This window comes from Alexandromys fortis, unplaced genomic scaffold, assembly GCF_014885135.2.
Source record: "Alexandromys fortis isolate MF-2015 unplaced genomic scaffold, M_Fortis_MF-2015_v1.1 scaffold_77, whole genome shotgun sequence".
Taxonomy (NCBI): Eukaryota; Metazoa; Chordata; class Mammalia; order Rodentia; family Cricetidae; genus Alexandromys; species Alexandromys fortis.
Genome location: NW_026067967.1, coordinates 5842023 through 5864269, shown reverse-complemented (window position 1 = coordinate 5864269; position 22247 = coordinate 5842023). Strand labels below are relative to the sequence as shown.

Here is a 22247-nt window from a genome sequence, read left to right as displayed (position 1 = left end):
CTAGTTGAGTTGCCCCTTCCTAGGAAAATGACAGCTCCCCCACCCCCTACAAGACAGTGCTTTATCCCAGGAAGATCTGCAGAGTTCAGTGTCAGCATCGAGGGTCTCAAAGGTTTGGGGGTTGTATCCCCCATTCCCTTCCATTCCAATGATCTCTTCTGCCTGTTCAGGACACAGAACCTAGAGAACAAGAGGAAATTGTCCCGAGTGTAGACAGGTGACATTTCTAACAGCAGGAGCTATCCCAGGTGTGGCTTCATCAAATAAATTAGCACAGCAATTGAAATTAGCAAATCCAAGTTCCTGTTTTTTTTTTTTTTTTCTTCTGCTAATGAAAACTTCAAGAGGCATTTTTCCTTCAGCGGGCACAACTAGCGATACCCCTCAACAGTCCCTCCCTAAGCATGTACCAATTTCCCAGCCCTGTGTCATATATTAGTATGCAGGGGTCACCAGCTCCTCTCCCTTCTTCAGAATGCCACACTGGTCCCGCCATTCTATCTCTTTACGACTGGACAGGAAGTAGAAGGAACTTCAGGCTTATTGGTTGAGATATGTGTCTGAATATGGAGAAAGTTTTGACAAAAATTCAGGGCTTTGGGACCAGAGACATGGCTCAGTGGTTAAGAACATTTCTTGCTCTTGCAGAGGACCTGGGTTTGGTCCCCAGCACCCACGTGATGTTTCACAACCATCTGTAACTCCAGTTCCAGGGGATCTGATGTCCTCCTTTGACCTCTTTGGGCACTGTTCACAAACACACATGCACACACATTTATATGCAGTTAAAACACCCACGTACATAAAATGAAAGTAAATTTTTAAAAATCCAGGGATCTTGGTGAAATTTCTAATGCTCCTTTGATGTGGGGGAAGATACCTTTCCTGGGATGCAGGGTAAGATGATGCATACGGTTTCTCTCAGAGTTATAAAAAAGATACTCTACGTAGTAGGCTCCATGGGGCACCAACATGCCATCCACCCTGAGCTGCCTGTCATACACCAAGCATTAGTTGCACCATCAAGCCAGAAAGCAGGGTGTGCCCAGCAGTATCAAATGGAGGTGGCACACGTGACTAGGCTTGCGTTGACTCCACAGGCTAAGTTACACGAAGAAGTCACCCACGCGCTCACAGTTTCTATTGCTGCTACAAGACCTTCTTATCCCCAGCTGTTCCTACGGCCTCAGGGGTTGTTCCCTCCAATTCTTTGACAGACAGAGAAAGAAAATTCAGGCCTGATTTATGGCTATTTTCTTGTTTCCCCAAGACACACAAGCATCTCAGTGACTGTGTGATATCCCTCTTTGTGGGGACCATCAGGAAGGACGCCCATGAAAGGAAAGCCCCCTACTGGCTAGAACTTCACAGCATGCCTGACATGGTGTGACTTTTGCAAGGAATGACCAGACATGAGACTCTATAGAGAGCTGAAGGCTGTGGTTGATGGTTTGGTTGGATGGTCAGAGACTTGGGAGGGACATGATTGAAAATTTGGTGACAGGGGAATTAAGGATTAGGCATGCATATAGACCTTTCCTCATGGAATCTGTTCTAGTTTCATTTCTGTCGCTGGGATGAAATACCCTGGCTGCATGAAACTTGGGAGAGAAGGGGGTTGTTATTGCTCCTAAATTTTATTTTTTTCACATAGTATATTTTGATCATATGTTGTCTTCTTTTTCAGCTCTTCCCAGATCCTTGTCCACTTCCCTAACTACCCAACTTCAAGACCTTTCTCTAAAAGAAAAAACAAAATCCAAGGAAAAACAACAACAAAAAAACTAACCAAACAAACAAAAGCAAAATAAAAAAAGACAAATTGAAAGAAAATCAGTAAGAAAAACCCAAACAAACAAACAAACAAACAAACAAAAAAACCAAAAACCCAACCAAATCAGACGAACAACTCAAACAAATGCACACAGAAAGTGCACACATAGTCATGAACTCCTTCAACTCCTGGCATGGGTCCTTAGTGGTAGTATATTATTTTTCCCTATTATTACAGTGGAATATTGCTAATATTCCTCTGAGGACTTTTGTATGTCTATTTATGAGGGATTTGGTTTATAGTTTTCTTTTTGTGAGATCCGTGTTTTATTTTGCTATCAAGGTAATATTGGTTTAGAGAGTGAGCTAGGAAGTACTCCATCCTCTTTTGTTGTCTGAGATAGGTTTTTATTCATCAAAGCTAACAGCTACATTGTAGCTCAGACTGGCTTGGATATTAGTATATAGACCAGGTTGGCTTAAAGTGTGGGATTATATACTTCTCACTATGCATGGCTGTTTCTCCTTCTGTGAGACAGTGTTGCTATACAGCCTAAATTGGTTACAAACTGGAGATCTCCCTGCCTGAGCCTCCCAAGTACATTGACTCCACGCGTGTGCCATGACATCCAACAACTCATTCCTTCTATTAATGTAAAGGTTTAAAGAATCCATTAGTGACAATACCTAAACCTGGATATGTCTTCTCTACAAACTTCATTAAAACCGTGAATTCAATTCAAATACTATAATACTATCCAAATGAGCCACTTTATCTTGGGTGAGTTTGGGTTGTGGTTTGTGGTGTCCAAAGAATGGGTCTACCTCACGGAAGCTGTAGGGCTTGTGTGTATAAAGTTGTTCATAGTGTTCTCTAATTATTCTCTGTATGTTTTTGTTGAATCTGTGGTCATGGTCCTCATTTCATTCCTTGTACTGATGTCTTCTCCCTCTCTTTGCTTAGTAAATTCCATCCATATTTTTAAAGTATGGTATAATTGATGTTCAGGGCCTTGCTTGTCCGTTTAATCCGTCTCTTCGTCATCTCCTCTCTGCTCCCCTTAGGTTTCTTTTGCCCTTATTCTCCACTTCCTTAGGGCGGAAGACTCACACTGACGTGAGCCCATACTCTGCTTCAGATACAGTAAGCTCGAGGGATTTTATTCTGTGAGTCGGGTAATGGAATTGGGTGATGACCGTCCCACATGTATTGGGAAAGGACAGGCATCGAGCGCAGAATCAAACAGATCTGGCTGGTTGACGACGGTTGGCAGAGCGCCGGGTCAATCCGCTCTAGTTGGTCGACGGTCGGCAGGGCATTGGGTCTAGCAGATCTAGCTGGTTGGTGATGACTGACAAGCACCGAGTTGATCACATCTGGCTGGTTGGCGGTTGGCAGTGCTGGTTGACAACCTCGCTGATTTTCTGCTCGCGAATTCTACCGCTGACTAGCAAAGCTACACATGTTGGTGTCGTCAATTACAACTGTGGATCTGTCTCTGTCTTCTTTCATTTCTGTCAGCTTTTTCCTTGTGCATTCTGAACCTGCTTTCAATGCATGCACAATTAAGTACATTATGTCTTCTTGGTGGAGTGACTCTTTTATCATGGTAATTTGTGCCTGGCTTTGAAGTCGGCTTTGTTTGATGTCTGTGCAGTCACGCAGGCTTGCTTTTGATTACTGTTTTCATGGTATACCTTCTCCCATCATTTCACTTTTAACCTATGCGTATCGTTGGGTTCGAAGCGACTACTTCGCAAGGCATAGTTTGGGTCCTATCTTTTTCCGTAAAGCTTGCTAACATCTCCTTTATTTTGATGTGCTTACACCAGTTTGTGTCTGAAGTAATCACTGACATATTTACATTTGGGCTTTTTACTGTAGTATTTTTCTCTTTGTTTTCTTGATTTCTTTTAGTTTTTTTTTCTTTTTTGAGCTGTTAAGAGTTCATCATGCTTTTACCATGTCTTTGTTTTTCGGTCTTTGCCTCAGGACTCGACACAGATGTCTTTTCTGCTTTGCTCAGAAACAATACCTTGTTATTTCTAGAGCAATGTACAAATATGCTACACAGGTCCCTTCTGTCCTTTTACTGAAAATCCATCCCTGAGTGTTGACCTGTCCACTCTCAACAGCGAAACTTATTTTAAAGAACTTAAACATAATTTATTATGTTTACTGAAATGACTGCCGCTTCTGCTGTCCCTCTTTGATTCCCGAGGTTGCCAAGTTTCTTCCTAGAGTCATGTCCACCGTCTGAAAAACCTCCCTCAGCAGTTCTGGGAGAGCAGGCACCTGGGAGAAGTCCCTTAGCTCACTTTGTCTGAGAATTTTAATTTTATCCTCTTTCCTGGAGGTTCTTTTCATGACACTCAGAGTCATGAGCTGTCCTTTCTGTCCCTTCAGCACTTAGAAATGTCGGATGTCCTGACACAGTTGTTGGAGTCATGGTTCCCTGTCAGCCATGCACTGTTTTCCTGTGTGTACCTATTCATGTGTGGCCAGAGTAGGCTGAGGAGGAAAGAAAGGGCTTGTTTGGCTTATCCGTCTACATCACTGAAGGAGGTCAGAACAGCCACTCAAGCAGGGGCACGACCCTGGAGGAGGAGCTGACGCAGAAGTCATGGAGGAGTGCTGCTCGCTGGCTTGCTCCACCCAGTTTGCTCAGCCTGCTTTCACCACCAGAATGGCCCCACTCATAATGGACTGGGCTCTCTCCCATCTATCACTGATTAAGAAAATGCCCTAAAGCCCAATCTTAAGGAGGCATTTTCCAAATCGAGGCTCCCTCCTCTCAGATGACTCTAGCTTGTGTTGACACAACACTAGCCACGTACCCTACATCGGACTGTGTATCTGTGGGCCTCTGAAGTCAAGTCTGGCCCTTCTAGAAGGTCCCTTTACCATTCCTTTCACACAGAACAGTCCGTTCTCCCGGACACTCGCCTCTGAATACTCAGGTTCTCCTGAGCAGAGGCCGTGGGATCTCCAATAGAGAAAAAAAGTATGTATGCTCGGTGACAACTCAGTGAGACTCCATGCTCATGTCCAGATCCCCAACCTGCCTGCTTAGATATGTTTTCAGAGTGTGCGTGACTCTGCTCTGTACATCCTATCAAGTTCTACTGCTGCTCCCTTCCTGGCAGCAGAGCCTGAAGGTTCTTCCGAGAGCAACTGCATTGCCCCATGTTCGGTTGCTATCCCTGGGAGGCCTGCCCTTTTCCGAAGGGAAACACAGGGGTGGATCTGGCGGGGTGGTGGGGGCGAGGGATTAGGAGGAGAGGAGGGAGGGGAAACTGCAGTGGGGGTGTCCTATACGAACGAAGACTAAATAAAAAAGAAGAAAAGAACAAAGGCAAGCAATAAAGGGAAAAGAAGCCCAGGAAGTCAACATCGTACCGCCCCCAGGAGCAGGAATGGCAAACGCTGTCAGATACCGACAGGCGGACTAGGCTTGCTTACAACAGCCAGACCTGATTGCTGCGATTGTTGAGACAAGCCTGAGGAACTTGTAGGAAACGTGGGGTCCAAGGACATAGGAAGTGACCCTCTGAAGAAGCATCAGATTCAGGCTGGATGGTGTTCTGCAGCATCCCTTCAAGGTGTCTATAACAGATAAACGGCATCCAATGTAAGGGGAAATTACAGAATAGGCTTCCAAAATAGAACAGGTAGGAGGGAGCGCGAAGTAACTGTCCCCATGGTCTGCATGGAATGACTCTATGAGTCAGGCTTAGCGCTGCCTGGCAAATGGGAGATGAACATTATTACTACATCAAGCCAACTCTCAGAGTCCCATCTCAGTCTCCTCGTTTGTAAAGCATTGGCAACATCTCCTTTTTAAAGCTGCGTAAGGATCCGAGGATTCCATCTTAGGTGTGCCGAAAGACACGACGCCACCAGTATCTAGTGTAACGCACACATCCACCACTAGATGGCAGATCAGGCCAGTCTATGTGGAGCCCAGGAACCATGAGATGCTGGACTTGTTTCTATATCAAGAACTGCCTGATGACCCATGGCAGCCAGCCTGCTTCCCTCTCCCTAGGTAGGCGGCGTGAAGCTAGGGGTTAGAGTTTGTAAAGTTTTTTAAGTATAACAAGTTTGTTTAGAATTCACCTGCCAGGCAGAGGTAGCCCTCAGAGACAGCTGGACCAGTGTTCAAGCATTTCCTGACTTAGCTGTGTCTGGATCTTGCGTCTGGTCACCAGAGTCCCAGGGCATTTCAGCCCATCACGCATTACCTGTGTCCAAATCTGATCTGGCTCAGCTATCTTCCTCCCCAGACAAGAAGCAAACTACACCTGACATCAGGTGCCTCCCTGGGAACGTTTACTAAGCAACTAAGTAAACACACCATGGTCATTCGGTTGGCTTTTGCTAGCAGCCTCCCGGTCAGGTAGCCTGGCTAACAACAGCATGCTAACCCCTGGAACTGGATTGCCTAGGCTCAAATCTTACTTGTTCCATCTGCTAGCTGTGTGCCTTTCCCAATATGCTTCAATTTCTCTGCTTGAAGACTGGGGATACCGACGGCACTTCTGAGTACCTCGTGGCCAGGGTTAAGCGAGCAGATGTACTTAGGGTGCTGAGAAAATGCCCAGCGCGTCATAGGTGCCCCAACCATGTTGACTGAGTTCTGAAACTTGCCTTGCCCCGAGGAAGACTAAATGTGATTGCAAAATGCATCCAGAGAAGATCTGCCAAGGGCCTGGCATGCTTGTCTGCCACTGGCAGCAGCATCTCAGGAAGAGAAGTTCTTCTTCCTCATCACTGTCATTGATAGTTTGAGGTGCCCAGGGTAGGCCCCCAAACTACATGAGTCAGGGACTCTGCATTGTGTACCTTCTTCCAGCCCCAGGCTCAGCAGTGGCTTCTGCAGGTGACGGCATGAGAGTGTTGGGGACGGCATGTTTACCACAGAGGGAGTATCATCACGGCGGCTCGAGGGTCAGAAAACACCAAGGTGAAAGAGGAAGAGACCCCAATGCCAGTTTTTCTCTATTTCCTAACTAGAGCCTATTATGGTTTTGAGACAGCTTCTGAGAGTCATTGTTCAGATGCAAGTGGAGCCTAGGACCACGAGGAGCTCATCTTGCTTGTTTTAAAAACTATGTATGTAAAAAAAAAACTATGCATGTATGCATGTGTGTGTATATATATGTATATATACATATATATTAATTTGATTGTGTGCACGTGGGCATGGCGTTTAAGGGACAGTTTTCAGTACTGAGTTCTCTCCCCCCATCATGTGGATCCTGGAGGCTGGAACTCAAGTCACCAGGCTTTGCAGCAAGGACCTTTAGTCGCTGAGAAATCTTGAAGGCTTGAGTTCTATATTTTGTTATGGGAAGCCATGTCCTGCCTGATCACACATTTGAAAGGAGTTCTCTTCTCTTCCTAGGTCAGAGGCATACAGAAAGCTAAGGGAGAGAATTGGAGAAGCCATTTAGATCAATGTGTACACGGCTGGCTGTCAGTCGTCTGAAGGTCTCCTGGACACCGGGAAGTGAAGGAACTGGACAGGAGCCTGGTGTTAGGCAGCTTTTCCACAAAGTGTGAGAGATGACCACTAGGTGGTGCTATGGGCGTGAAGAGATGGTGAGTGTAAATATTAGCCTGTCAGCAGGAGAGCTGGCAAACATCACCAAGAGAGGATCAGAGACCTCATCTAAATACATTCCAGCCATCTAGAGAGACTCAGGGTGGGGATGGGGTTTGGCTTTGGAAACAAGCAGGGGAGGACACTAGGAGAGAAGGGGGAGGTCGAGAGGATGTAGCTGCTTGCTTTCTGTTCACCTCTTCTATTCCACTATCAGGTCCCTCCACGGCCTCACTCGTGAGATTATGTCTCCCAGCATGCATTGGTACCTTTGCTCCACGGCGCCATTGGCCTAAGATGCCCCTTTTTGTTCCTTTCTGTAGTAAGAAGGGAGGTGCGGGCTTACACCCAGGCTGGCAGGCTGCTTGGTCGTCCCGGCCACCCGACTAGCTTATGCCCAAATAATCACACGGAAATCTCTATTAATTAAATCACTGCCTGGCCCATTAGCTGTAGCCTCTTATTGGCTAACTCTCACATCTTGATTCAACCCATTTCTAATAATCTGTATGTCACCACGAGGCCGTGGCTTACTGGGAAAGATTCAGCATGTCTGGCCTGTCAGCTTCATGGTGGGCGGCTCTCTGCCTGCCTTCTTCCTCCCAGAATTCTCTTCTATCTACTCCACCCACCTAAGGGCTGCCAAGGCAGCTTCTTTATTCAACCAATGAAATCAACACAAATGCAGAAGAACCTCCTAGACCACCTTTCTCTCTCTCTCTCTCTCTCTCTCTCTCTCTCTCTCTCTCTCTCTCTCTCTCATTTTCAAGACAGGGTTTCTCCGTAGTTTTTTGGTTCCTGTCCTGGAACTAGCTCTTGTAGACCAGGCTGGCCTCGAACTCACAGAGATCCGCCTGCCTCTGCCTCCCGAGTGCTGGGATTAAAGGCGTGTGCCACCACTGCCCCGGCCTACCTTTCTCTTTTGACTCAGCCAGAGTGCTGCAGTCTCCCAGAAGCCTCCCGTGACCACGCCCCCAAAGGAAGAGCTGTCTCTCAGCTTCTCTAGAACCCGCTTTCCTTACACCCCTCCTCGCACTTTGGTAGTCCCAGAGGTTTGTCACCGAGTGATAGTTTTCTGGGTTCGCTTGGTGCAAAGACCTTGGCTGAGCTTAGTTGGTCCTAACCCAATACACGTGAGGACATTCTTGTCCACCGCATTGTTCCTACTTCGGAAATCCAGTGCACCCTTTGTCTCAGGGTCTTGAGAATGTCCTAGAATGCTGAGAGACTATCTACACTGGATAAGCAATACAGACACGCCTGGTCACGTGACTTGGATAACCCAACATAAGATGAGAATAGAGGGTACCCCCCCCTTAAAAAAAAGAAAAAGGAAAAAGAATTCAAGACGGAGCCAGAAGAACACTGAACTAAGAGTGGGGCCCTTCTAAGCTCGGAGCTCTCTGCAGGGTTGCACCGGCCCTGTCCCTGTGGCTGGCTCCAGGCAGAGGAATGCAGTATAATCTCAGGCAAGCTTGTATCTGCTGATGGGGACTTGAGAGGTCCAGCTCCCGGTGCCTTCAGTGTTTGAAGCCCTTCGCTTAGGAAATCCCTTGGTTCCCCAACCTTAGTACTAAGATAAGTTAGTTTAGAATGTGGCCTTAGGCGATCCCGGATTCCCGTTCTGATTCCATCACTAAACACAAATCGTGAACCTACAGCAACATGAGCTCATCTGCAACACCACCTCTCACCCCTGGTTGTGGGTTCAAGAAAGATGAGTGTAGGCAGCTCCTGGTCTTGAGGCAATGCCCATTCTGTCTACTGAGACCTCCTCATTAAGACATACTGCTTGCCCCCAGAAGCATCTAGTCAGGGACCCTGGGGCAGACTGTGGGCCTAAGAGTTGAGTGGCACTTGCTCAGTGGGGATTAGCTCCTGTGTGCTTTTGGAGCACAATAAAGTCAGTTAAGTCATGGAGGGGAGAAGTCCAGAGACTCAGGGAAGGCTGTACAAAATCAGAGATGTGCACACCCTTTGTCTAACTGATATCTATGTGTGTCTCCTGTGCCAGATGCCGGAGAAACAGGTGAGTGAAACCAGACGGGGTCCTGTCCACTGCTAACTGAAGGTAGCCTGGCCTGCTCCCCTGGCTGCACGCATTGCTGCTCCCCTGGCTGCATGCATTGCTGCTCCCCTGGCTGCACGCATTGCTAACCGACAGACATTTGTCAGGACACAGGACTCTACTAGCCTCTCTGGAGAAAGGAACGGAGGCTGTGCGTTCATTTCAACAGTCAAGACCATGGAGTCTTCGTGAGTGGCCCTAGACATTTCCTCTTAAGGGTACGGAGGACCAGAAGTGTATGGGTGGCTCTCCAGGGCAGCTGAGAAAAGAGAGGCTGACCTTAGGCAGGTGGGGAGCCGAATTCCTGTTTGGGGCACTGAGGATACTCAGAAGAAGAGACTTAGTCCCACTTGACCCAGGGGAAGATTTCTCCTAAAGTGACCCCATCTTGAACTGCTGAAGTCAGGCTAATGGGATGTCCTGGGAGAAACTTCTGAGAGAGGAATGAGCTTCAGAAAGATTTACAGAATGGTCTTCAGCTGGATGTGAAGCCTGAGCATGGAAGCCTGACAGGTGTGAAAGTCTGGGGGCTTGGCCGGGTGGTCCAAGTTCTCAGGCCAGCCTGTGGTGTCACACGTGAAGGGAGAGTGGCCCAGAGGGCAGAGTGAGGCTGCGCCACTTGGGGCATTCGAAGCGCAACATGCGTTAAACACCCTGTTGTGTACAATACATCAAGGATAGCGTAGCTGCCGTTCTCAAAGCAGCAACACCTGGGAACCCGCTGGAACTGCATAGGCTGGGGCTGCACCCCAGGCCTGCTTACTCAGTAATCCAGGGGAGGCGAGAGGGGCAAAGACCAAGTTTGAGAAGCATTTGTATAGTGTAAAGAGTGCTAAGCTTCGGACAGTGGCTAAGGTGGGGGGCTGGGTTGGCTGGGCTGGCTGGGGAGAGGGGGCATCTGGCGTTCTGAACAGTATGCTACTTTGCACGACTTTTTCTTTAAGCGATACAAGAACTACCAAGTACCAAGAGGTCTGTGTCACCGCCTCTCACGTAGATGTAAGATCTGGGGTTCAGAGTGATTAAATGACCCACTGAAGACCAGCTCCCGGTGCTGGGGGGCCCCTCTACACCCATCTGACTCACAGTGGAGGTCTTCACCGTGGATGCCGCCTGCCCATCTGCAGTGCCGTCCCCATCCGGCCTGGGTGGGAGGAAGGAAGGGGCCTCCAGCTCGATGCTTTGTTTCCTGAGAACTTGGCGTGGACCAACCCCGAGGCCAGTGGGAGTGGTGTGACATTTCTGGCCTAGAAGGACAGTGGTTCGAATTTTCATAAGGTTTGCCATGTACGCCAGGGAGCAGGGCTTACTGGATAACCTCTTCTCCCCAACCCGCTTTCATCCCCGACTCTCCTCCCCGCACACAGCTTAAGTGAGGGTAGATGGCAGAAGGACCCATGAACCGCGCCGGGAACTCCGCGAGATTGCCAAGAACACTGCAGGGGAAACACACTCATGGCTAAAGGAGTTTTCACCTTTCTAAGTTGCACTAAGTGATGATAATCACGTCTCAGCTGAACATGCACCTTTTCGTTTGTAGGGTGCAGTGTCCCTGTGGCAGGCCCTGTGTCTGGTGGTGGACAGGGCCAGGTGTCTTTGAAACCACTGAACATGGAAACCAGGACAGGACACGGCCTGGGTGGCGAATGGGCTCTACCCGAGGTGAGAGGGGTTTCTGTAGTAACTTCATCTTTCAGTAAAGTCACCTCGGACTTTCTTTTCCCCTCTGGAAATCTCTGACCATGGCAGGCAGGACCTGCTAAGGACTCCAGAATTATGGTGGGGTTGTCCAGCCCTCCCGGTAACCGCCACCATCTCCCAGCAAAGGCCACCGCACACCTTTAAACACAAAATAGTCTTTTATTTGTCAACGAAGGCTACACGGGATCACTTCTGGTTTTCTTTTTTTATGCTTTCCCCCCGTTTTTCTAGAAGGTATCTACATCTGCATTTATTTACAGCCTTGTTGGTATTTACACAGTCAAGAATACAGTGTTAGAAACACAAAAGTGTTGAGAAAAAAAACTTCTCAAAATTAGTTCCAGATCTCAGGAAAACATTTCCACATGGTAAGGCCAGAGTCTCCAGTGTCAGTCATCCAGAGGCAGCTTGCCAGAGCTGCGGGTTCAGAGGTCCTCGGAACAACGGGCACGTTTAGAACAGTGGGGTTCTGGTGGTGAGTGGATCAGAGCTGCCGGGGACCCCCAGACATCTGTGGGTCTGTTTCTGCTGGGACAGCCGAGCCTGCCCATGGGCAGTTATCCCTCAAACGTCTGCCCTTAGGATCAATCACATTTTTCTTAGGGACCAGGAAGTAGCCCAGTCTTGTGCCTTTGGCATTCCCCAGAGGGTAGGAAACACAATACAGGGCCCCGCCAGGGCCTCCCAAATGTAACACGAGGTTCCCCACCCCAAGCCTTCCTGCCTTTGATCTTCCACAACACCGAGACACCTCAGAGCACACCACTGTTCAGGGCAGTCAAGTACACAAGGCTGGTTTTTGAGAATGAAAAGGTTGGAGAGGTTAAAGTTTCTCTCTGTCACCTGAGCAATGAGTCTTTAAAATAAGTTTGCTGTTTTGGGAAGGCTAAATAAAAAGGCCTTGCACGGCAGAGTGCTTTTCCCCCCACATCCTTCACCTCCCACAAAATAGAGACAATGGTTTGGACCTAGCTGGGGATGGCATGCCTCACATGGAGGGCTTTTAGTCCTGATGAGGATCCCAGGAGAAAGGAGAGGCTGGGTCTTTCGGGGACCTCCCATCCCCAGGATCGAGAGCCACCTCTTAGGCTGGATGGTCGCTGTGAAGGATGAAGAGAATTCTCATCTCTGTGTAATGGGTGATCAAGTCCCAAAGCCCAGCAACCTGCTGAAACCCAGCAAGCTCATCTTCCCGGGTACAAAACCTAGAGTTGCTGCTCTCACCAAGAGGCCACCAGAAATGCCAGGGCTGCAAATGGCAAAGCTACCGGTATTCTGAGATGTCACGTTGCAAACCTTGCCTGTAAAGGCAGCGGCTGAGAAGTCACAGCTGAAAGGCTCCTTCCCTTGCTCTGTGACTAGAAAGCCCTGCCCAGGTAACTCAGCTCTCTTAGGCTTCTCCGTCATCCAAGCCCCGCCCAATGCCCTCTCTGTTACCTGCAGGCACTTGTCCAGTCTCCATCTCCACTAGCTTCCTAGGGTGTCTGTCAGACCTGGTATCCCTCAGGAGAGTCAGGCACCAGCGTGGACCTTGGGGTAATTCTCCACCAGCGATTCTGAGCCAAGTGTCAGAGGCTAAGGTGTGGTTTACCACGGAGTCAATATTGCCCCTGTAGGCTCCAGTGACGCTTGTCTGGGAGATGGTTGTAAGGGGGGGTGGGTGGATCTTGGGGTATAGAAGACAAAATTGGGGATTGAGAAAGTCTTGGTTAAGGTCATGGAGGAGGGACTGAGGTTGGTAGTTATGGAGGGTAGAGGAGGCACAGACTACTTGAAACAGATCTTAGAGGTTCAGAAGCTACCACCCTTTAGAATCGCAAGCGTGGACCAGAGAGGAAGACGGGGTCACTCTATCAAGTAGACAGATGTAGTTGGTGCCCGAAAGACAGGTGCTGTCTAGGAAGACATTTAATACTCAGAACCTCCGACAAAGGCGAAAGGAGCTGTGCCTCCAAACACACCTGGGAGGTGGAATCCAACTTAAAGGGGCCCAGGCCAGAGTGCCCAGCATAAGGTAGAGGCGTGTGTTTGTCAAGCCTGCTGCTGAATTAATTCCTTGTAGCCCAGGATGGCTTGCTTATTTCCCCTGTAGAAGATAGGTACTCTTTCTGGGATGGAACCCAGGAAGAATACTGGGTCATTCCTTTGTTTTGTTTTGTTTTTAAAAAGAACACCCAGTGATTCATCTTGTTTACTGCTCTTCTTTGAGGGAGGAAGGTAGTGGGGGAGGAAGACAGGCTGGATAGGTACAAGGAGATGGTTCCCTTGGGTCAGATGCTGTCTCTGGCTTACAAGTAAATGTCCCCAGCGGATCTCAGCCAATGTCAGGCAGCCAGTCTGGGATAGATCAACCAGGACAACTCTGCCCAAAGGACCCTTACAGCAAAAGTATATTTTGAGAGGCGTTAAGTCTTTTGGATACAAAAAGAATTGTGGTTTTTTCAGGTCAAACTATTTTCTATCCCATCCAAGAACAATCATACCAGTCCCCATGAGCAGCTCACGCTGGGTACAGTGGACCTGAGGGGGCATCGGATCTGACCTGGCAGAGCTCTCATCCAGAGGTAATGAGCAACCAGTGGAGGAAGAGGGCTGTGACACACTGTGGCGACCAGTGGACAGGGCAGGCCATGACATACTGTGGTCACCAATGGACAGAGCGGGCCGTGACACACTGTGGCAGCGGTGTGGCATTTTTTTTGAGTCAGGAAGAGCACTTAGCGAAACACATCCTCTAATCCCAGTGGGACAAGGTAAGGCGAGATCTCCCCTCCTGGAGAAGCTTTGGGTGCCTCCCTCTGCCAGGCAGAACCCAGACTCCACATGGCTCCGATTCTCATGCAGCAAGAGACCTTCTCGGTTTCATTAACTCATGTCATGTTTCTGAAGACTCCGTAAGGCTATAAAGGTGCCATGAGCTTATCAGTCCAACAAGGTTTCCACGGGGAATAGCTTAGACTCAGAATTCATTTTCCACACTTAATGTAAATGTAACCCATAAAAGTCCCATTTTCTAAGAAGCCCAGCTCAAAAGGAAGCATTTGGCTCCCTCCCCCTCCCCCACCCCCATCTCCCAGAGCCTCCTGTGAGTGCTAATGACCATGGGATCCAGGCAGACAGACCACAAAAGGAATTCTCCAGCAAGCTCATACCTCCCCCGGCCTGCTGGCTGCTGCCTCCCTCTGGGCAGCCCCTCAGCACTGGCTGTGCCTGTGCCTAGCCTCTTCCAGATGACATGTGCTAGCTATGTGCAGAGGTCTCCACGGGAACAATGCTAGCCTGGCCTTTGGGATCCGCGGACACCAGCCTTTGGCACCACCATCCCTGATCCCAGTGGGGCTGCAGGACACCGACAGGCCATACCAAACAAGCTCTTTCCTCTTATTTAAAACCCAAACCAAAACCAATCCTGGTTGGGGTTCTCTAGTGAAGAAACTCTGCAGAAGGGGTTTCCTGAAATCCAGGCTCTGGGACTCTGGAGCCTCTGGGAATAGTCCATAGAGGGGAGGCAGAAGAGAGGCCAGGAGCCAGCTAGAAGGATCCCTGGCTCATGCCTTTGCTGACTCCTTTCTTTGGCTGACTTTTCATTTCCTATGCATCTTTCCAGGATCAAAGGCCACCGGGCATCTCCTGCCACACTCCTGATTCTCAGTGGTAGCAGCTGAGCACTGGAAGGGACAGGGCTTCCTTGCCTTCCCTGGACTTTGAGGGCTTGCTGCGCGGTGCTGGGTCTCACGTCTGACTTTGGGAAAGAGGAGGAAGATGAGCGAGGGGCATCGTGGAAGGTCGACCACTCACCGACATCCTGGTGCTCTCATCTCTTGGGAAGGATGGGGCTCGCAGCCCCAGGATGTTATATCACCAGACTGGGGAGAGAACCTAGGAGACACCTTCTCTATTTTGTTATGGGGGTGGGGGTGGGGGTGGCACTGACAGCTACACTAGAGACTTGCAAAAGGGAGAGTGGGGGTGTTCACTTAGCATCAAAATACAATGCTGGGGCGGGAGCCTGGGGTGGCCTGGCAAGGTGCTGGCTGAACGACACCATGGACCTTCCCAGAGCACCGTTCCTCTCTGCACCCCTCACTCCCACCCAACCCCAGTCAAAGAAGAAAGGGTTACACATGAGACAAGTTAGCACAGACACTCGTTCTCACATCACACTGGGTACCTAGGGATGGGTGAGGACACACCCAAGGCGATGTGTACCCCAAAGAGAGGAGAAATGTACCCCAAACAACAGGGAAACTTCCTCAGGGAAAAGGGGAACAAAAGACAATCGAGTCATCATTGTGGTCACACTACAGGAAAAATAACTTCCATTCTTTGCAAAAAAAAAAAAAATGTGTGAAGGCCAAATTTGTGTTTTTCTTTAAAAAAAAAAAAAGATGTTGCATGAATTAACAATGCAACCATTATCTTTCTGTTTTGTTTTCTGCACTTGTTAAAAAAAAGTTTTTTTTTTTGTTAAGTACAACACAGTCAGGTATACAGACACAGAAGGATAGCTGTCTTTGGCAAGAAGTCCGGGCCTTGGCCCTCTCTGTCACCTTCGGCCCATCTCGCTCTGTCTCATGAAGTGGATATTGTTGGCGCTGTCCGACAGTTCTGGGTACTGCTCGACGGAGGTGACAAAGAAGCCGTCATAGCCCTGCACCCGCCCTGTGTTCAGCACCTGCTGCCTCTCCCCCTCTGTCCAGGCCCGCAGGCCTTCCTCCCCTTCCCGCAGTCTTTGCTGCTCCCGGGCCCAAGCCTGGCGTACAGCTCTCTGCCTGGCCAGCTCCAGCACCCGTGCCTTCTCCTCATCCACGGTTGTCCCGTAGCGGGTGTTCAGGCACAGTGCCCTGTACTGCAGCTGGATGTCAGTGTAGCGTCTAGTCCTGCCGCTGAGCATGGTGTTGATCTGGGACACCGTGACGTTGACCCCGTTCTCCAGGGTTCGCCGCCCCCCACTGAGGCCCAGGATGGCCAGGTCGCCTTCCGAAGGTCCTGGTTTCACAAAGTAGTGGGTGTCCACCCCGTCAATGGTGAAGTGAAGGTTCTCTAGATAGTGGGCATTGTTCAAGATGGCCGCAATCCTCCGCCCGTCCTCATTGGCCACGCTGATGATGTCTGTGGTCACGCGGCCGTCTTTCAAGGCAAACTTGACCCCCTTACCAAAGATGGAACCATTGGAGGCAAACTTCTTTGTCTCTGGGGCCTGCTGGCAGCTGGTGATGGTGGAGCCATAAAGCTGGTCAAAGCGTTCTAAGGTAACGAAGGCCTTGAGTTGCTTCTGGACTTCACATTGTACCCCAAGGATAGACTGATGGGGCAGGGTCATGAAAAAGAGAGAGGAAGAGAGTAAGATAAGAGGAAAATCAAACTCCCGAGAGCACCGAGAATCAGGGCAAACAGTTATATAGAACCTCCAGGCACTTATTAGTTTGTCGCATCTGTCTTGATGGTGCTGACCGTCAGAATACCCAGCCATCCTTCATCCATTCATTCCCACACCTTCTATTCTGGGCCAGTTCAGAAGAAACTGCTCTGGCCAGGTCCCTTTCTGAGCAATGAAGATACAAAATGAACTGGACATCACTGTTGCCCTCAGAGAACTCACTGTTTCCTGGGCACAGATGGGCATGACAACAATGTTACGACCACATGTAACGAATGGCTGGTGATTTAGAAGACATAATAGCTAACAGATACAGTAATAGTTCTTGATCTTCAAGCTCAAGTTTACCATTCAACACCCTGCTCGAGCCCTCTAGTAGATACTCTTATTGTTTCAAGGTCACTTTTTTTTTTGAGACAGAGTAGCTGAGTCGAGGGCAGCTGCAGTGAGAAGCAGTCAAGGCTCAGAAGATGCTCAAGCTAATGATGGAGACGAGAGGGAGAAGGGAGGGTTCCAAGGGGAGCGCCAAGCCTGAGTTAGGACTTGAAGAACGTGGAGGGCGACGTTAGCGGAGGGATGGCAAGAAAGACACGATGTTAGGACAGCCAGAAATTGTCTCAGGCCCCTTACTCTGCACCTCCACTGTCCAAATATTTGAGGGACGGTCTCTGTCCCATAGTGCCTCCTCAAGTATCTCTGCATGTGGCTGTTTGGGGTCAGGTTGGACCCTGTTGACCTGGGGTACCATCTCAAGGAGCTCAGTGAAACTGTGCTCAGGGCTTCAGGGCTTTATCAGTAACCCAGGGCACAGGCTTTCGAAACAGCCCCATCAGCCTCCCGTTGAAATTAAGTCCTCTTTATAATTAATAGAACCCTGTCTGTGAACAATTATTTCCTAGAGTTTCACAAAAGCCAGAGTGCTCAACAACAAAGATCTTCAATGCTTGCCAAGGGCAGAAATCAATAATTCATTGACAGGCAAGGTTGGCAAACAGGCAGTCAGACAGGGACTCTGGGGAGCACAGAAGGAACCTGGCCGGGGAAGAAGTGCTGTGTGGCTTGGGACATCTGCACGCAGGGGCTGGGGCAGTAAGGTCTGGTACAGGCTAGGGCAGAAAGAGGAGGGGCTCTGTGGCCAGACAGACAGACACAGGTTCATGTCATCTTCTGTCATTCCCCAGCCAAACATCCTTGGGTAAGCTTTCTCTGAGCCTCGCCTCCTTATTTATAAAACGGGCTCTTTCCACGGGTCAGTTATGGTACCACAGAAGCACTGACAGTGTGCTAGCCTGTATGCTGGGCACTAGTGGAGACGCGTAGCTTAACCTGCTGTGTTTCATCATCTAGAAAAGGAGTAAGGAAGAAAAGGAAAGTTGGACAGAGCAAACCACTTGATCAGATTCATCCATAGGTCTGGGAGGCAGCAACCAAGATGAGCCTAAAGGAATTAGTCTAGAACAAGAAACAGGAACATGGTACTGGCGGGCTGGCTCAGGTAGCAGAGTTGACCCCACACGCATGAGGACCTCGGCAGAGAGCTGAGGTTGGAGGCGGACATACATCTGTAGTCCCGGCGCTCAGGGGACACAGACATGGTTCTTTTGGTCAGCTTGTCTGAATCCGTGAGCTTCAGATTCAGCAAGGGACACACAAAAACACAATCTTTCTGTCCAAAAGGTGACTGTATGTATACACACACACACACACACACACACACACACATACACACGTGTGCCAAGGTAGGGGAAGCAGGAGACAGAGGAAAAGGGAAGGGGTTGGAGGGGAGACCAGGAAATTTTCCAAGCCCAGGACCATGCTCTGTGGTATTGCTGCTTCTCCCCAGAGTTTTCTGTCCCTGGACTCGCATTCCCTAGAAGACCTGGCCTACCTGCCGATCTACCCCTGCATTCCATGGGTTTGCAGTACCGAGCCAGGCACAGACTCTGTTCCTGGTACAGGATTTATGAACGGAGGCCGAGTTTGGGACTAGCAATGCATGAAGTGAGAAGCAGGCGAGATGGGACTGTTGTAAAAGGTCTTCCCAGCCTTATAATCCCAAGCCTTTGAAATCTGGTCACAAAAGGAAGATTTTTTTTCTCTCTCCTAGAGCCTAGTCATGTCAGACAGGTGACCCAAAGTGGACAAATCTGGGTTTGGATCGTCTCATGCATTAAACCTGGACAATGAGGAGAATAACGGCATGGTGCATTTGTGAGCTAGCTTAAGTAGAGCATCACTCAGTGCAGGTGCAGCAGGTGCTTAGAAAACACCACATCTGCATTCAGCCCTCTCGCCTAGCGCTTCTGACTGCACGGTGAACAAAGGCTTGTTATTTTTTATGGCACTCTGAACTTGGTGGCTCACACAAAACTCCCTTGATGCAGCCTGTGGTGTGCGTGAGCTGCTACAGCTGGGTCCCTGGGGCCTGCTTAGCCACGGATCCGGCAGGAACCATGAAGGTGCTACCTCAGTTTCTATCCTGCCCGGAATGGCCAGAGGTGTGGCTATCATGTGGGGCGTTACCTTGCTGTTGTCCCATTCCTGAGTTTTCATTTGTGTGTGCACGAGCTCGTAGGATGGCTCCATGGCATCGGTGTCTGGTTTGGGATAGCCAGGTATCACGTTGTGTAGCTGGAATCCAAAGGTGAGCAGCCAGCTGTTGACATCTGGGTGAAGAGAAGCAGAAATATGCCTCGTGAGCGAGCGTGAGTGGGAAGTGACTGGTGACACACACACTGGAAAATGATGTCCTAGTCGTAAAAGCAAATGTACGGCTGGTCCCACACACCCCCCCTCCGCCCCAGCCATCCCTTTCCCAGGCTTATGCCCATAATTGTCCTCCGACAGGTAGATCCAGGAGAGAGGAAACCTAGGCAGAACCCACACTCCAGTTAGCTCTTTCCCTCTCTCACGCTCATCTGCTCACCCAGAGGTGGCTGCGGACGGATGACGCTCTCCCTGGCCCATCCTCACACCCAGTGTCAATAGGAAACCCGTGCAAAGGTCAGTGAGACAGAGAAAGGATTTTCATGGCTGACTTGCAAAGTGGAAACATTCGTGTACGAAAAAAGCTGCCCCTTCTCTACCCACCCTCTTTGTAGCCATTAGAACCTCGGGGCCATCACGCCTGCAGGCATGAGGCTGGTTAGTAAGAGGATCAAAGAGCTCTCCTGCGAGCTACCTGTCTTATTTCTGACAGCACTAGGAAGTCTCTCAACCTCCCAGGGCCTCAGCCTGCTAGTCTCTAAGCTGATTAATCATTTTCCTTGGAGTTGCGAGTTATTGATAAGGTATTTCGGTGAGCATTGGGCTCACTGAAGAATGGACTCGGAAACCTGTGATCCCAGGTTGGGGTATACTTCAGCTGGTAGAGTGCTTGCCTAGCCTGCATGAAGTCCTGGGTTCAGTCTCCAGCACTACATAAGTTGGTGCCCGTCATTCCTGCGCCCAGGAGGTGGAGGCGGGAGGAACAGAAGTTGAAGGCCATCCTTGGCTACATAGTGAGTTTGTGGCTAGCCTGGGCTACATGAGATCTATTTTAAAATAAAGCAAAGCAAAACCAAGGATGACAACAAAAATCCATCAAACTAACCAACCAAATAAAGAAGTGCAAAAGCCATGCATGACCTTGGATGGGGGTTGAGGCAGGCTATCGTGCGGCAGAAGGCCCACCGTGCTGGCAGATGCTATGTCATCATAGAACCTCCCCTTGGACACTTATGACCCCAAAGGGAGATGAGGCCTGGGCCCATAGATCTCTTAAATATGATAAAAATCAGACATGATGAAGGCATGTCATTGAAGCCGAACGAGAAAACCATGGCTTGTCTGGCATCCTTGGAGGTGGAGGTTGTACTCCAGGCAAAGATGGCCACACAAGGCGAGGTGCCTGAGAGGGGGCAGTGAGGACGAGGCAGAGAGGAGTTCATAAAGGCTGAGGAAGGACCAGAAACGACAGAGCCTGGGGTGGCCGGAGGGAGGTGATCTGAGCCTTGCTGGAGGTAGTCTGTGTTGCAAAGCAGCTCAGCCTTCTTCGTGAGGGGGCAGCTGAAGACGCTAAAGCTCTCTTCGGAGGGACTCAGAATCCAAACGGACAGGGGGAGAGGTGGACAGGGTTTTGTGGCTAGCTCCAGAGCCAGGTGCTTTTGTTTTCTTTCCAGTGGGGACATATCTCTGTTGAGAGGTCCAGGGACGAGCCTGCCAAGGAGGAAGTGATAGTCCCCACCCACCGCAGCTGCTGAGTGGGAGCGACCTGTGGGGGTCAACAGGCAAGTGTGTTCTTGCAACTTTGTTGCAACCCGTGTTTCTCTCCAGTCTAAGCACCTCACATCTGTTTTTGCCTTTTCTGTTGTATTCAGTTGTCCCAGGCCCATTAAACTCAGGTTTAAGTTCCCCCTTTAGCCTTGCTATGCAGGTTACAGAAGGGTTTCGTAGTGTACAAACAATGAACTTCTTGGAGAACTTACTTTACTTCTCAGAGACTTCTCCCGGGTCTGCATACTGAAGCAAGAATGGTTTTTTACTAAGTCTTGGTGGAAAATAAGGATATCACTTGGAGGTAGCTGTTGTATAGCAGGAGCCTAAAATGTTGGGTTTAATTCACCGTCTCCAGATCAGGTACTCCCTCACAGAAGGCTTTCTGTCTTTGTCTATCCCAAGACCCCCATTTTCTTATTTGCAACAGGGGCTTGGATGACTTCTCAATGGCCCTTTCCTCATTGAGTTTCCAGAAGTCTCTCATTCTATGAGTCTCAAGCAGATGGATCTTCGGGAAATTAAACCTAGCAGAACATGGGGAAAGAACACCTCACAAAGCCGTCTTGCTCTAGGCTGAGACTGTGCGCTGGGATTTGTGGTTGCGAGGGACCCTTCTATCCAGAACAGCACACATTCCCAGGGAAGCAGGGGATGCAGGAGAGGGCTGGGCTTTAATTAGGAGTGATGGAAGACGGGAAGCTTGCTCTCACGCCTTTCAGGAAAACGTCAGAGATCTATTTATTCGCTAGCTTTCCTACCAGGCTTTTCTGAAGCACCGGGAATTGCACTCTGACGACCTGAGGGGCAGGCGTCTCCTTTCCATTGAAAAGCTCTGCTTTACCTGTCAGTCCCAGAAGTCACTGCTGCCAGGAGGGAGGGATAAAATGCAAGTGATCTGAATCCCTTTCACGTGGGCGTGACTTTCGTTCTCCACAGAATGTATTTGAGTTCAAAGAAGGCTAAGCATTTGAAGGCCTACCCGCAGAGTTCCAAGGCTGGCCTCCCCACAAGTTTGTGTCTTTGCGGGAGGGGAGGGTTAATTTATCTGTCCTTAACTTCCTCACCCTAGGGGGTTTGGGAAAGACTTGTCCTGATGACCTGTGAGATACACCTGTGGTGGGCATTTTAGGGTTGCCTCCCCAAAATCTAGCTCTACCTTCTTTCTCTGTTGGGAGGGAGAGGGGAGCAGGCACTGATGGAGCAGTGGACCATGTGATCCAGGACGAGCCAATCAGCTCATTCTGTCCTCAACCCCAAAGCGTGCCATGGTCACATGACCCAGTAAGGTCACATGACCTTACTAGACTATACCCGAGTGTTGGGGTTAAGGTGTGTGCCACCACCACTTAGCTGAGACATTGGGTTTTTTTGGTAAAACAATTTAGAAAAGTTATAGTAGGTATAAAGAGCTTTTCTCACTACAGAACCTCGTAACCTCCACAAGCTGAAGTATATTAGGAAA

The 22247-nt window shown here is 49.4% G+C and overlaps 1 protein-coding gene across 9 annotated transcripts in view; it reads right to left on the bottom strand.

Annotated features, from left to right (window-relative positions):
- Positions 1-15524: 15524 nt before the first annotated feature.
- Positions 15525-22247, bottom strand: part of Tenm4 (teneurin transmembrane protein 4) — a 652091-nt gene continuing 645368 nt past the window's right edge. For all 9 annotated transcript variants that reach the window (XM_050154435.1, XM_050154436.1, XM_050154432.1 and 6 more), the window contains 2 exons: positions 19052-19194; positions 15525-16453 (listed from right to left, as the gene is read on the bottom strand). In XM_050154435.1, the coding sequence (XP_050010392.1) occupies positions 15695-16453; positions 19052-19194 (902 nt within the window). In that variant the 3' untranslated portion in view covers positions 15525-15694. The remainder of the gene's footprint in view (positions 16454-19051; positions 19195-22247) is intronic.